The sequence below is a fragment of the Pan paniscus genome, chromosome 2 (assembly GCF_029289425.2).
Source record: "Pan paniscus chromosome 2, NHGRI_mPanPan1-v2.0_pri, whole genome shotgun sequence".
NCBI classification, from domain to species: domain Eukaryota; kingdom Metazoa; phylum Chordata; class Mammalia; order Primates; family Hominidae; genus Pan; species Pan paniscus.
Window position 1 is genome coordinate 42,166,002 of NC_085926.1, and position 15,764 is coordinate 42,181,765.

The window sequence follows — 15,764 nt, forward strand, 5'->3', positions numbered from 1 at the left end:
CTCCCACATAAGTTCTGCATCCCATCTCGTAGCCATGGTTACAGCTCCATGATTTGGCCAACGGAGCATAGGGTTTGCTTTTAGACACCTAATGGCATATGAGTCAGCAGCTTTACACTCAGTGCCCAGTGGCACTGCCACACTCAGAACCTGCCTGGGAAACTGCTCAGCCAGGGTCTCTGACAACAGAGAGTGCTGTTAAGTTTGTGTTGTGGGAAGACCGTGAGCTTCTGATGCCTTGGTTGACTCTCCATGGCCCACCTGGGTGCATACCTCTTTTAGAGACAGAGCATTTGAATTGGCGCTTACTCGACATTTGTCTTTCTGGCTTTTCCCAGGATTCCTTGGCAGCAGAGATTGAGGGAACGATGCGCAAGGAGCTGCAGTTGGAAGAGGCCGAGTCTCCAGACATCACGTACTGCCACAGTTTTTACAGTTTTGAGATTCCCAGAGACCAACTTGTGACCAGTGCAGTGTTCAAAACCTAGCAATGTTGAGGCTCTGGGTACCGACAGTGATTGACTATTGTCCTTCCCAGTCCAGATTAAGGGAAATAATAGAACACAGCTGACAGCATCCCTCAGCTCCTCTTATTATCTTTTGTTAGTGTTAATTTTTATTTATTTATTTTTTAGAGATGGGGTGTCTCACTTTATTGGCCACGCCAGAGTGCAGTGGTGTGATCATAGCTCACTGCAGCCTCGAACTCCTAGGCTCAAGTAATCCTGCTGCCTCAGCCTCTTGAGTAGCTAGGACTACAGGTGCATGCCACCATTTCCAGCTAATTTAAAAAAATCTTTTGTAGACATAGGGCTTCACCATGTTGCTCAGGCTGATCTCAAACTCCTGGCTTCAAGTGATCATCCTGCCTTGGCCTTCCCAAAGTGTTGGGATTACAGGCGTGAGCCACCACTGGCCTGTGAGCCACTGTGCTCCTCTTCTTCTTAGGTTTTAAAGACAAATTGTGAACTTCCAGAAAGTCCTAGAAAAGGAGAGATGTCTTTCCCATCTCTCTTAACACAAGCTTCGTCTTGATATAGCTACACGTTTTTATCTTTCCTTTCAGTGGAAAACATTTAAAAAATTTAAAATCAATGTAGTGTGAGATTCAGAGGGGTCTTCAAAGATTTTGTGCACGGCTTCCATCTCCATCTGAATACACCTAGGGATATGAGCTTCTACCATCTGTCTTCCTACCTCAACTCTTGTACTTAGCCTGCCCCAAGGTGTTTGTAAGGAACATGTGGACCAGGTTTCATTGTGTTTTCTGTGTACCCAGACTCCACAGACAGAACTTAAATGAGATCCTGGGAGTGGCAAGTGTCCAAGTGAGGTTTGGTATATGTGTGACACCCTCTGCAGCCCAGAAGGAAGTGGCCATTGTAAAAACATGCCTACCCTTTTCTCTTTAAAAGGGAACAAATGAGCATCAAAGTGGTTCTGCTCCTAAAATAACACTTTCCAAAATTAGACAAATCTAGTATTTATCATCTTATTATAGAAGTGAAAGACTAACTTGAAGTCTTCCTTTTTTTATATGAATGTTCAACAAATATCCATTCTACAAGTATTGATTGATTTCTGCTGCACTGAGCAGTAAACACTGCCCTGCTGCAGTGTTTATTCTAGTGAATATTATGAAAAAAGAAATCTAGGAGACAAAAGTCATACTTAAGTATTTTTATTTGTAGGTTAAGCTTTAGGGATGTGAAACACAATTTCACTCTTGCTGGCATCACCTTTAGGATACAACCATGCATTCGAGTCCTGGGTTTAGTGGGTGTTGAATCTCTCAAATTTCACATTGTGAAGGAGGCAGCCAATACCCTAAGAAACAGGTGGCAGGCACAGGATAGCGGGCTGCTTGGGGACTCGTCATAGGCCAGGTGCCCTTTTGGCTCAGTTGATCATTTTTGGAGGGTTAAACTCCAGGGTTGTGCCCGCATTTGCTCACTCACGGATGCCGTGCATTCTCCCTAGTCACCAGAAGCGTGTCTTTGAGACAGTAAGAAACATCAACCAGGTTGTCAAGCAGAGATCTCTGACCCCTTCTCCCATGAACATCCCCGGCTCCAACCAGTCCTCGGCCATGAACTCCCTCCTGTCCAGCTGCGTCAGCACCCCCCGGTCCAGCTTCTACGGCAGCGACATAGGCAACGTCGTCCTCGACAACAAGACCAACAGCATCATTCTGGAAACAGAGGCAGCCGACCTGGGGTGAGCAAGCTGGGAGTTTTCACTTCTCTGTTTTGGGGTGAGGAGTGGTAGTATGGATTGTCTGCAGGCTCAGTAATTATTAAGAGGGAGGTAGATGAGAGTCACCTGAAAAATACAGACCTGGCCGGGCGTGGTGGCTCACGCCTATAATCCTAGCACTTTGGGAGACCGAGGCAGGAGGATTGCCTGAGCTCAGGAGTTTGAGACCAGCCTGGGCAACATTGCAAAACCCCATGTCTACTAAACATACAAAAAATTAGCTGGGCATGGTGGCATGCACCTGTAATCTCAGCTACTCAGGAGGCTGAGGCAGGAGAATCGCTTGAACCCGGGAGGTGGAGGTTGCAGCAAGCTGATAATTGCACCACTGCACTCCTGTCTGGGTGACAGAGTGAGACTCTGTCTCAAAAAAAAAAAAGCGGGCCTTACAGTTCTGCAAATCTGTTCTGCCTACCCACTTGAGCCTGTGCCTATCCTTGATATGATATTTTAATCAGCTTAAAGATGTATAACAAGATGATATCAGAAAGTCTGCTTTCCCGTGAAATGCTTGGGGGAAGGATTAATGAATTTTTTTTTTGTTAATCTTCAAGGTAAGGCTACAGAATAGACATTTGTTTTGTGACCGTTTTGTAGCTTGATGTTGGAAAGGCTGAGGAGGACTCAGGCTGTCTGTCTTGTGACCAGAATGTGGTCACAAGGTTCAGAGGGTGGGGTGCAGGGGGCCAAGGTGCCCAGGACTGGGCTTTCCTCAGGAATGGTCAGTTTCTCTTTGTCCTGAAGCCCTGCAGAACCTGGACACACACACACACACACACACACACACCCCCACACCATTTTCCACTTTGTGCATCCTTTTCCTCTGACTTAATAAAATTGATTCTTCCGGACCAGTTGGAACAGACAGGAAGCTCCTTAATCAGAGCAGGTTTTGTTCAGAGTTGGGGTCTGGGCTCTTTTCCTTCAAGAGAAGAGAGAAGCATGCCTTAACCCCATTATCCTTCTGGTAGCCAGGAACAGCAACCTACAGGTTTCTTCCTAAAGGTTCTTCAGGGAGATGTTTACAGGGACTGAATTTACTTAGTCTGTGTGCAGATATTCATCCCACTTTAGTCCTCACCCCACCTCAACCCCACTAAAAAAGACCCCTGGCGGGAGTGGTTCTGGACACGAATTTATTTCCCCCTGTTGCCTAAATGTCAACTGCTTGCCTTGGTTCCCATGGAGAATCCTGTAGCCCCAGGGAACGTCCACCGCTGTGCATTGAGCAGTCGGGCCTCTGTGGCCTTGGAGCCCTGCTGGCATTCCACCCTCACACCCGTTTCTTCTTCCAGAAACGATGAGCAGAGTAAGAAGCCAGGGACGCCGGGCACCCCAGGCTCCCACGACCTGGAGACGGCGCTGAGGCGGCTGTCCCTGCGCCGGGAGAACTACCTCTCGGAGAGGAGGTTCTTTGAGGAGGAGCAAGAGAGGAAGCTCCAGGAGCTGGCGGAGAAGGGCGAGCTGCGCAGCGGCTCCCTCACACCCACTGAGAGCATCATGTCCCTGGGCACGCACTCCCGCTTCTCCGAGTTCACCGGCTTCTCTGGCATGTCCTTCAGCAGCCGCTCCTACCTGCCTGAGAAGCTCCAGATCGTGAAGCCGCTGGAAGGTGATCACGCGGGGCCTCGGCCCCTCTCTGTCCTCCTGGGGGACTCCCTTTGGTCCCTGATCCACCTGCGGAAGGCGGGGCACCTCTGTCACGCCTACTCCTTTTTCTTCCGCGACAGCCACCCGCGCTGCTGGTTTGAGTTCCTCTGAGGGTGGCGCTCAGCCTAGGCCTCCGTCCCTCCCCTCTGGCTGGCAGGTGTGACAATGCACACATAGGCCATGAAACTCGCCGAGGAAAGACAAGCATGTGCACTGTGGTCTTCTAGTTCTTTCCTTTGCCTTTAGAACCTTAGAAATAAAAACTTTTGTGGCGGTAGAGGTACTGCTAACTGATTCAAAAATTAATTAGGTTTTGCCTGTGGGTGTGAGGAATGCAGAGAATTAATGCTTTAGCTTTTCTGCAGTTTTGGTGTCGGGGAGAGGTTCCAAGCAAACTCTATTAAATGGGGATTTTTTTTTTTTCCCATAACCACCTGAATGTGATTTGTGGGCTTATGTGTTCTGATTTGAACTTCATATAGCAAGGTTGTGGCTTTTGGCAGATGCAGTATGTTCTGAGCGCAGCTCCTAGAGTCTACAATTTGGAGTCCAGGAAGGGGTGGCTGTGGAGACAAGTGAGTTTTGTACCTCCGTAAGCCACCCTTTTTCAGGGTCAGTTCATGTGTTAGTATCAGGGGCATCTCAGATGATTAAACTCATGGGAAAAACTTCCTCCTTCCCTCTCTCCCTCTTGCCCTCCTGCCTCTTTTTTTTTTTTTTTTTTTTAATTTAGGCACTTATAAAATGTTTTCCCTCTACCTACTACTACCCTGCCAAGAGCCACCAAGTGCTTATATTTTTCATTTTTTACTCCTTTAGTTTGGAAAGCCATATACGTTTGAGAAGGTGTTTTAAAACTCTGTGTTACACTTACGATGCAAAGCCAAATCAGAACTTCTGTAAGGCAGAACTTTCCCAACTTTAAAAAAATTATTGTCCCCTCTAAGGAGCCTTCTTAGATGTTTTTTCCTAATCACCCCCCAAAGACATTTTAATACCACATATATATTGTTTATGTACTATATGTATATCCATGTACAGTATACATAAACAATACATAAGCAATACATCTGTGGTATTAAAATTAAAAAGAATCCAATTATGTTTACCTCAAAAGAACCTGTTTTTGCTTCTTGGGAGCAATATTGCCCCTGTGAGACTGCATGCTATATATAAGGTAAGGTTGTGCTTGTTAAAGACCCAAGACATGACTGGGCTCCACAGTCTCCAAAGGAAGAGGGTGGGCTAGTTTGTTTTTATTATTATTTTAAAATTGTATAATTGGGGTCTTTCTTAGAGTTCAGAAAAGGTATAGCTTACTCTTTTTTAATTGTTCATTTAGTTGTAAGCTTGGTGATTGTTTTCTGACCCACATTGTGTGTGTTCTTCAATAAAATCTTTCATTTCTGCAATTTTACTTTCTGCCTTACTTTTCTTTTTTCTCCTTTGTCACTCAAAGATCATTGGAATTTATCATCTCTGTCTTGTCTGCTTTCTATATTTGACTCTGTGTTCCATTAGATCATCTAAGAATATGTTTTTGAATTTATTTTAGCCAGTTTATCTTTATTTCTTTTAATTTTGTGACTTGGCAGTATTTTTGTGATTAGTTAATAGGATAATAGGAAATCCTGTTAGATTAGCAAGGTGAATTTCATCTATAGTGCTCTGCTACCCAGGAGGCTAAAACAATACAATTAAAAAGTTATTTGTCTTATCACAGTGGCCTATAACACAACCTCATGATACAGATTCTTTTGATTCCATTTTGTAGTTCTCTGACTTCTTAGCTGTTTATTTATGTATTTAGTTTTTGAAACAGGGTCTCGCTGTGTCACCCAGGCTGCAGTACAGTAGTGTGATCATAGCTCACTACATGCCTGAATTCCTGGGCTCAAGCAATCCTCCCGCCTCAGCTTCCCAAGTAGCTAGGACTACAGGACTGCACCACCACACCTGGCTAATTTATTTATTTATAGAGACAGGGTCTTACTATGTTGCCTAGGCCGGTCTTGAACCTTTGCCCTCAAGTTACCCTTCCACCTCAGCCTCCCAAAGTGTTAGGATTACAGGCATGAGTCACCACACCTGGCTCAGACTTCTTAGCTGTTACAACCAGTATTTTCTTTTTTCCCCTCCCCTCCACAGTTATTTTTTGTGTTACCATGTTTAATATGATAAGATGGGATGCTGACACAGAAGTCAGCCTGGGCTAGGTTCAGTACAGCTCTGACTGTGACATTAGATAAATCACCCCACTTTTTGAGCCCTGTTTCCTATTTAGTTGTGGTTGTGAAATAGGCTGATAGCCATCAGACCAGACTGTGGTGAGGAGTAAATGTGAAGTATTTTATATTGCACCTGGCATCTAATAGGTGCTTATTAAAATGTTGGCTTCCCAAATTTGCTGCAATCCAGGTCTGTAGGGGTGAGTTACTAGTATTGAGATCTGGACCAGCACTAGGGTCATGTTCTTAAATTATCTTTTTCTATTGGCCCACTGAGAAGCTAATAAGATTCCCATAATCACCAGCAGCCCAGGTCAATGTACCTGGGGTGAGGTCCCTAGAGACTGTTGGCTGAGATCATAGCAGATAGCCAATCAGTGTTTTCCATCTGGCTCCCTTACCTGTTGAATTAATCTTGCCATCTGCTTATTGTGAAAGCCAAACAGCTAAGTGTTTAAGAGTGCTAGCACTTTCTTGTCTCTTCATCTTACCTTACCAGTTTTAAGCAGGTGAAGAACAAACAAACCATTCAAACTAGAAAGATATCTGTGTTAAAAAGACCAAGGCGGGCAGTATTTTTTTCCTGTAATTTGCACTTCCTTTCTGCTTAATCATAACCAAGGTAGCATTTCCAAATAAATAATATGTAAATAAGGGAAAGGATACACTTCAAAGCTGTACATTATCCAGCAGGTTTCATTCTAGTATCTAAGCCCTGATGCTCCTCTGACATCAGTGGATTTTGGGGTTTCCTCTCCTTTGATGACTTGAAAATGTTTTAGCTGGAACACTGGGGTATGGAAGGAAAGCAGAGGGGTAAGGACGCAATGACCATAGTCATGTTTTCCCCACTGTCCATGCCCTTTTCCCATAGAACTTCATCTTGGGGCCAACCAGGAACATGAAGTTTCCTCTCTTTCCTTGCCCTGTTTGCCTAATTCCTGCCTGGTTTTAATGTGGGTGGGAGGAGTGAGCAGGTCTTGAGTTGGTAATGGGAGGTAGCTCTTATTACAGTGTTTGGCAAGTAAAGGAAGCCAGGCTGGGGAATGAGCTGGAGAAATGGAAAGAAAGAGGTAACTTGGGCTCTGAATAAGATGCAATTCATATTTATTTTTTAATTCTTATACCTTCTTATGTCAAAGGAAGGACTCCAGGCAGCCAGGAGATTGGTAGAATTCCCACATGATGGTTTAGGCAGCAGCAGGGAGGTGAAGCATGAGGTGTTCTGCCCAGTTGATGGGCTTGGCAAACCCCGGTGGGACTTTGGAACCAGCCAGAAATGGAGATAGTCCATGAGCCCCATAGCATGACATAACTGAAATAGCACAGTCAGGTTTGAGAAAGCACCCACATGGGAATCTAGAAAGCCATTCAGGTGTGTTATTGACTAGGTTTCGGAGGCTCTCATGTGTAAGGCCTGTCACTGCTGAGAGCTAAGAGAATGGACACTGGAGCCAGCCTTGGTTTCAGTCCCAGATCAGTCAAGCCACTTGCCAGCTCTGTAGCCTCTAGCAAGTTACTTTCCCTTCCCGTACTCAAGTTTCCTCATCTGCAGAATGCAGACAGCAGGGATAATGTGAAGATTAAGTGAATTATAAATGTAGACCTCAGAAAAGTGCCTGGCGCTTAGTAAAAGCCCAGTAAAAGTTGGCTGTTCTTACATGGGTGTTCTTACATGGGTGTTCTTACATCCCAAGGCATGGGATAAAAATCTGAGCATGATGCGTCTTTTCACATAATGTTTTAGTTGTAATTTCACTAAATTTCCTTGGCTGTGGAGTGTCAGAGAATGCAAGTAACTCCATGCATTTCTGTGGCGTCCTTAACTCCAAACAGCAGACCCTTTGTAGCCTCATTTCTTTCTCTTCAGCCCATCCTTGGGAGCGGGTGAGGAGAGGGAGTGATGGGGCAGCCTGTTGAACAGTTGGAGGAGAAAGGCCTATGAGACTCTTGTCAGGGCCCAGACCTCCAGCCTCCTTGGGTTTTTTCCCAGTGAATTGTAAACATCTCAGACCCCCTTCAGAAGGATGAGGAGGTTGGCATTTCCTTACCAGGGTTCTTCACTTCCCAGAGTCTATTGGCATACCCCCCTTTTCCCTTCCAAAAGTAGAGGTGACGTGGCCATATTGTACGTGGGGTTTTCTCATCATCCTTCTCAGACTCCAGTGTACAGTCCCAAGCTGAACATGGCAGTACAGTGGCTACTTTAAGACTTCTCCTGGTGCTATTTTGTTATCAGGAATGTGCCTGCACAGCCAGTGAGCATTTGTACTGGGGCCCATTAGGTAGTGTGAATGGGAGTCCTCAGGGACAGCAGAGAACTCCTATCAGCAGGAATATCTCCTGGCAGGCCCTGGACACCCATCTGGAAATTCTGCTGCTGACCATTTGTGCAGCTGGGACACTGACTTCCTTCTTGTTCTCTGAACTGTGGGTTTTGATGGGTGGGCAGTGAACCCATCAAATGGGTTAGTTCTGAACCCCGGCTATGCCACCACTAATTAAGTGGCTTTGGAAAGTTATCTTACTTCAGGCAGCCACCATTCCCCTATCTGTAAAGTATATAATCATACTCAGTTCCTAGGATGGTTTCAAGGAGTGAGCTGGTATAATACATGTAAAACAAACTGTGATGCAGGCCTGCCTCAATATAGGGAAGCTTAATTTAAAAAATCACAGTGATGCTGTGGCATCTGGGACTCGGGAGCCCATGAACTGGTCTCTGCAGGTCTGCGAAGCCCCGGCGTTGTTTGCACAGTGTTGCTAGCATGCACACTTCCTTTAGGAAGTGGGTCCACAGCTTCCTTCAGATTCTCGAAACATCTGAGAGTTAAAAACCACAGCTCTAGAGCAAGGCTTCTCAATCCCAGCCCTGTTGACATTTGGGACCAGTTTGTTCTTTGTTGTGGGGGCTGTCCTGTACATTGTGGGATGTTTGGCAGCATCTCTGGCTTTTACCCCCTAGATGCCATTAGCACCAGATGCCGTTCCTCCACAGCTGTGACAACCAAACGTGTCTCCAGGCATTACCAAGTGTCCCTGGGGGGGTGGGGTACGGGGCACAAAATTGTCCCTAGTTGAGAACACCGCTCTAGATGCATCTTAGTACCTAGTGAGAGAACGGATATGTGATACCCTTTTTCATTATAGTCATTCTTTCTTATTTCTTTTTTTCTTGAATTTAGAGTATTTTCTATTTATATTTAATAGATCCAGATTAAGTATGTTGCTATTGTACCCGTGAGCCCTTAAAACTGGGATAAGCCTTGATGTGGGTGTCTGGGAACTCTTTAAACATGTATTGGCAGTGTGCACCTTTTTTTTCCTTTTGAGTGGATTTGAAATTGTTCATTTATAAATCCCTTTCAAGCCTCCCTGGCTGAGATCGACACATGAGAAGTTATTTCCAAGGGGTGTTTGGAAATGGCAGACTCTGCGCACACCATGGGGCCTCTCCCTCACCCCACCGCCTCCCACCTCAGCCTGCCTGTGTTCCCTTCTCTTTTGTCTTGACTTCCTGAGCTGCCGACTCCTGGCATCTTTGACTCCCTTTTCTTCGCTCCCCAGGGCAGCCTGGTATCCTGGAGGGCTTCTTGCCTACCCAGAAAGTATACCCTTGGTAAACCAGTGGTGACTGCCTGAGCATCCATTTGTGCAGGAAGCCTCCTGCCTTCTGGTGCCCGAGAACCTCTTCAGAAGTCTCTCCTTTGAGCATGGAATATTTATTTGTGTGGCCATGCATATTTGGGTGCATTCTTAATCTGTAGAATGGGGCTAGCCCTGCCAGCCTCACGGGCCATGCACTAGCATGGTGTCATGTGAGGTGTTAATAAGTGTTCCAAGGGTAAAATGGGTTGCTCTGTCAAGTAAGTTGGCAAGAACACTGTAGCATACTAAAGGTTCTGTGATGCCCCTCAGTAAAAACACTTAACTCAAGTTTCCTGAGCATGCTTGGCCTAGGAACACTTCTCTTTGTAGAACACTTGTGACACCTTGAGGTCTTCAGGGACACACTCCGGTGTTATTACAGACCTTGCATGATGTCATCTGAGTCCTGGGGTTTGGTGTCATCGAGAAGATGGGCTCCCCTGCTTTAGACCTCTGTGTGGACTTACTATGTTCTTAAATCACGCCTCTTTAACCCAATTCCTTCTCCCTAACCCGGCAGCCTCTCAAAGTTGCTGGCAAAATACAGAAAACCCCAGTAAAGGAGGTGATGGCCACATCTGCCACACATCTCTGTGTACTGCTTTCATTTCTTTTTGCTTTTCTCTTGCTGTTGGTCCTGGGCTTGGTTTGACATGATCTTATTCTGCCTGAGCTTATGTCTTCCCTGTTCCCAGGAGTGTGTATTTGGCATAGAATACGTACATGTGGCCCCCCTTTTGTGCTTATCTTGCCATTTTCCCCCTTCCATTTTGTAAAATGAGAAGATGTTGAGTTCTGGGGTTGACATCAGTTGATTAAAATAAAGACCTTGCCCCAAACCTCTTTTGCACATACTATGGTGTGGATTTTACTTTAAAAAAAAAAAAAGGTTGATTTCTTAACTTGCTATTCCTTCTGAGCATGGTAGGGTTTGGCTTCTGTTTCATGGCAGGAAGGGCTAAGGCGGCTCCACTGAAGTTCCCGCTGCAGTCCACCTGGAGGCCCAGACCCTGCTGAGGTTCACGCTAAGCACTTTGAGGGTGGTAAACAGCCATTGTCTTGGACTTCCATCCTAACCCTCTCTTCTCCTTGTCCCCCTTCTTCCCTTCCCTTTCTCCTGCAAGGTTCTGCCACACTTCACCACTGGCAGCAGTTGGCCCAACCTCACCTTGGGGGCATCCTGGACCCCCGGCCCGGTGTGGTCACCAAGGGCTTCCGGACGCTGGATGTTGACCTGGACGAAGTGTACTGCCTTAACGACTTTGAAGAAGATGACACAGGTGACCACATTTCTCTCCCACGCCTAGCTACCTCCACGCCAGTTCAGCACCCAGAGACCTCAGGTGAGAGGTCCCGAGCACGTGTGACTGTCTCAGGCAGCAGAAGTTACCCGAGCCGGCCTCAGGCTTCCCCAGAGGAGATGCAGGAGCCGCCAGCGGCCACGGAGGAGGAGGAGGAGGAGGAGGAGGAGGAGGAGGGGTCTGGTGAGGGCAACACGATAAGTCCTGTAAACTTGGCACCTTTCCCGGAGGCAGAGTTTTGGGCCATTCTCACCTCTGTTCCAGGCACCATCCGTAGTGGTTCTCTGTCTGTAGCTTCCGCTCGTCTGTGTGGGTGATGATTAAAGCATTCTCATTGCACAGTTCTGTTTTTAAATACAGAGTCTGATGCCTCCTATTTGTAACAATGGGTGTAGCTCCCCTGCCCATCTTGGAGGTGCATGGCCCATCAGGGATCTTAAAGTGGGAGCAGGAAAGGCTGCTAAAAAAAAAAAAAAAAAAAAAAAAGTGGGCTTTTGGGTCCCTGAAAACATCAGTGCCCTTCTTCCTGGTCTGGGTGTCTCCCTGAGTCTAAGGGGAAGATTCTCAAGTCCCCTGGTGATTTCCAAGTGGAGCTGAGCAGTTTTAGGGAAATTGAGTGCTGGGTCATTCAGAAGGTAAATGAGATCATCTGTTACCTGTATGCTGTATTAAAATAGAACCAGGAAAGGCTCAGGATTTCAGACACTTCGTCAGCCTTTTCACTTTCCCAGCTTCAATGGAGGTATATATGTCATTTTCTTTTCAGCTTACACATGTGTTCAAAGTGGATTTTTAAAAAGTGTTTCAGCAATACTCCTTAACCAAATAAACCTTCGGAGAACGTCACTAAGCTTTTCCAGAGAGAAGACCCTAGATGAAGCTGGAAAAGAGCTCTGGCTGACTCCACCCACTGTCCCCAAGCATTAAAGGTGTGGCCATGAGTTTACAGAATTACCGACATCCCTGTTGCCACTGGGATGAAAAGCTTTGTGCTCAGAGCTCTGGGAATCATGGGATCACATGGTTACTGTTTACCCCAACAGCATGCTCTGTCTAGACTGGACCTCCCAGCCCCTTGTGTTGGGAAGGCAAAGCTTTTGTGGAGTCAGTGGGGAGACTGAGAAAAAATGAATTAACCCTGTGTTGTCATCCTCATGACATTCCCGAGGATTCACCAGGTTTGAAGTGAGGACGTTTATCTTTGTGATTCATAATTTTCATTTGTGAAGGCCACAACACTCCCCTTGAAATACAGGGCAGGAAAGAGCTGAGGTTATTGGTGGTGTCTCCCATTCCCCCGGCTAATTTCAGACAGCTGTGGTCAAGGGATTTTACTTGGGATCAACTTTTCCTTTTTTCCTTGACATTAATTTTAGAGAAGTCATCAAGTCATGTGATTTGTTTAGTTCATAGGTTTATTTATGGTTTGATTTTTTTAAAGCAGTTATATTACTAGATTAAGCTTGTGAGGGTATGAAAATGTTTTTTATTTCTTATCTATACACTCGAAAAAGAGAAACCAGCTGCGGTACTGTCCCATTTTTGTCATCAGCACCAGTGTCCGTCAGGAAGGGAGGTGGTGGTGCAGAAACATGATGCCTGGCTGATTTTCATGGCTAAAGGGGTAGGCCTTATGTTGATTGGGATGCTCCCCTACAGCCTTACAGGTAGAATAGAAGGTGAGTTCTGGAAGTGCAAAGAAGCACCATTAAGTGCATCTTCTAGAAGTTGTACAGAAGGACTAAAGCTTATCAAGTCAACAAAGAACTTACCTTGGAGGATAGAGAGAGAGAAGGGACCAATTATGAGGACTGACATCCTGGCCACTCTCCTTAAAATAAACACTGACATTTTTCTTGCTTGTTCCCTCTGTACTCAAACCTGTGGCAAATTCATCCTAGCAACGTTATTTGAGGAGGGGCGTGAACGTTTATAGTTGAAACTGTAGAAAGGGTCTGGTTGGAGGTGTGTAATAAAAAAGAATTACCTAGGTTGCCAAAGGTAATTTAGGAAGGGTCTGATCATTTAGATGAGAGTTCTTTGGGGCTTATTTTCTGGGTAAGGCTCATCTTTAAAAACTGGCTTCAGAGGGGAGAGGGGAGAACAATGAATTGGCTCTATTTTCTCTATTGGGAATTACAGGACCATTTTGATTCTTAGAATGTAAAAAGCATATCACTAAGTAAATCATCCTGGAGGTCCCAAGTAGCTCTATGCCTGCAATCATGGAGACACAGGCAGACAGATAAGCTTCATGGGGAAGGCATGGGGCATCCTCTGTCTTGGGATTTGTATCCATGGTGGTCTGGTCCCTGCCTTTTAATCCGTCCTCTATGCTTGGGCTTTTCTGTTACCAAACAGCACTATCCCAGGAGCTATTGTCTGCCTGGGAACACTCAGTAGGGAGACACTTTGGAGACAGGAGGTGATGAACCTTTTTATGTGCAGCTGGTATGATAGAAGGAAATTGGGAAAACTTGTATGCTAGGCACTTTTGTCCAGAGCCTGCTGTCCCATGGAGAAAAAGTTTTAAGCACTGAAAAAATTTGATTAATGTATTTAAATGTATTATTTGAAGCATCATTCACTTGTTGATTTTTATAATCCCATGTCTTAAAAAGGATGAATCCATGTTATTGTATTGTAAATAATTTAGATGATTAAAATGGATTGTTTAAAAAGTTTTAGATTATAGTTTTACTTTATTTCAGTGATATGTTTTATGTTTTAATTTATATAGAAAGTATACTTTATCAGAACTAGTTACCTTCTTTTTCTGTCAGTACTCTGTATTTTAGGCATTTGTGTGGGGAAGAGCCTGCATGTGGCAAAGGATTAAGAGTTAAAGTCACACAGTTAAATTGGTAGTTGGCTAGTGGATGGGCAGTTCAGTTGAATTATCTTGAATGCTTTGATCCTTAAAGGTGAGAAAGAAGTAGGATTAAAGCCACATGGATAGAGAAAATTGACAGTCAGTTTATTTTAATGCTTTTACTCATCAAGACTGGTTCATACTGAGGGGAGATATCCTCAAAAACTTACACGAATCATGGCATCTTGACATCTTACCTGGCAGTGGCCCTGCAGTAGAACCATGTCCTAATTGGAGCTGAGATTTTTTTTTTTTTTTTTTTTTTTTGAGACGGAGTCTTGCTCTGTTGCCTAGGCTGGAGTGCAGTGGTGCAATCTCGGCTCACTGCAAGTTCCACCTCCCGGTTCAAGTGCTTTTCCTGCCTCAGCCTCCCAAGTAGCTGGGACTATAGGCACACGTCACCATTCCAGCTAATTTTTTGTATTTTTGTAGAGACAGGCTTTCACCCTGTTAACCAGGCTGGTCTCGAATTCCTGGCTTCAAGAGATCTGACCGCCTCGACCTCCCAAAGTGCTGGGATTCCTGGTGTGAGCCACCACATCTGGCCTAGAGCTGAGATCTTAAAGTCAGAGTGGAAGACAAAAAACACACTTGGCTAAAATTGCCCTTAAAAAATTCCCTAAATCTCCAGCAACTGGGCCACCAAGGCAAAAGCCAGGAATCAGCTTCTTTCGTTGCCTCCTTGTTTGATACATAGGCCCAAGGTCAGGAGCAGTGACTGAGTGAGGAAAGGACAGAGAAGGGCTTGTGGTGGGAAGGAGCCAGGCGGAGTCAGGCCGGCTGGGTGTTCCTGCAGCTTTGCCCGAGCGGGGCAGCTAGAGCGAAGCTCAGCCAGCTTGTATCCTGTCCCCTCTTCAGTACACCACAGACCACAGAACTGGGGTTCAGACAGGCTTGTGAGAAGTTGGTTTGGGGGCTTGATGGGTCTGGAAGGAAAAGTCTGGTATGCTCGATTCACAGACCCTTGGGTGCAGGCAAGTTCCTTCCCATTGTCTACACTGAGAGAGTTGATGTGAGTTCCCATGCTGTTGGGAACACTTCGATTCAGCCTGTTTTTATGGCAGTTATGAGGGAGTTTTGTTGTTATGGACAGAGTGGATAGTTGGCTCACACCCACCTGTATTAGGAGATGCTAAGGAAAGCCTTGTGCTCTGCCGTCAGAATATATATTAAGCCAGAGTAAAACAGGCCAACTGCCACCTGCAAGTGGAAAAAGGAATGAAGAATGAAAGAATTGACTCCTTCAAAACAAACAGCATAGAGTCAACCCTGCTTAAAATATCCAGAACAAAACCCACTTGTTGAGCATTTTCTCTCTGGTATCCTCACCTCTGAACACTACAGAGGGCCCCCTGGTGCTCCTAGAGGCACGTGGGTTGCTGAGGAGGTGTCTGAACCTGACACCCTTCTAATGTGGAGGGCCCTTGAGGGAGCACCCTGTGTTGAGAGGAGGAGCTGTGCAACCACACTGCCTAGTGAAGCACAGGTGAAGTGCTCTCTTGTGCTGGCCTTGAACGCACTAGTGGGGAAAGGTCTTGATGCAGCTCAGCCAGGCCAGCTCCCTTCACCTGTTGGTGTCTGCCACAGAAGGAAGGACAAGGACAGAGGGTATAGGGACCAGCTTTGTTGGTGTCTGAAGACTACAAAGGGATTTCTTCATTTGCCCTTTGGACGTTTTAATAGCATTCTAAAAATCCCCCTCTCTCTAGAAGATACCCCAGGGGCACTTGAGAGAATTTCTGACCCTCTCTGCACAATGCTGTGAAATTGTTTATCTCTTAAATCACATACTTTTCAGATGAAACAGGG

The 15,764-nt window shown here is 45.6% G+C and overlaps 1 protein-coding gene across 11 annotated transcripts in view; it reads left to right on the forward strand.

The window, feature by feature from the left end:
- The window catches only part of TRAK1 (trafficking kinesin protein 1), a 137,556-nt gene that overhangs the window by 110,627 nt on the left and 11,165 nt on the right, over nt 1–15,764 (forward strand). For 4 of the 11 annotated variants that reach the window (XM_034956185.3, XM_034956188.4, XM_055109715.2 and 1 more), the window contains 4 exons: nt 339–415; nt 1,981–2,217; nt 3,552–3,868; nt 10,907–11,266. In XM_034956185.3, coding sequence (XP_034812076.1) covers nt 339–415; nt 1,981–2,217; nt 3,552–3,868; nt 10,907–11,266 — 991 coding nt within the window. The remainder of the gene's footprint in view (nt 1–338; nt 416–1,980; nt 2,218–3,551; nt 3,869–10,906; nt 11,267–15,764) is intronic. The other 7 variants (XM_034956186.3, XM_055109722.2, XM_008951493.7 and 4 more) reach the window with 2 other exon arrangements.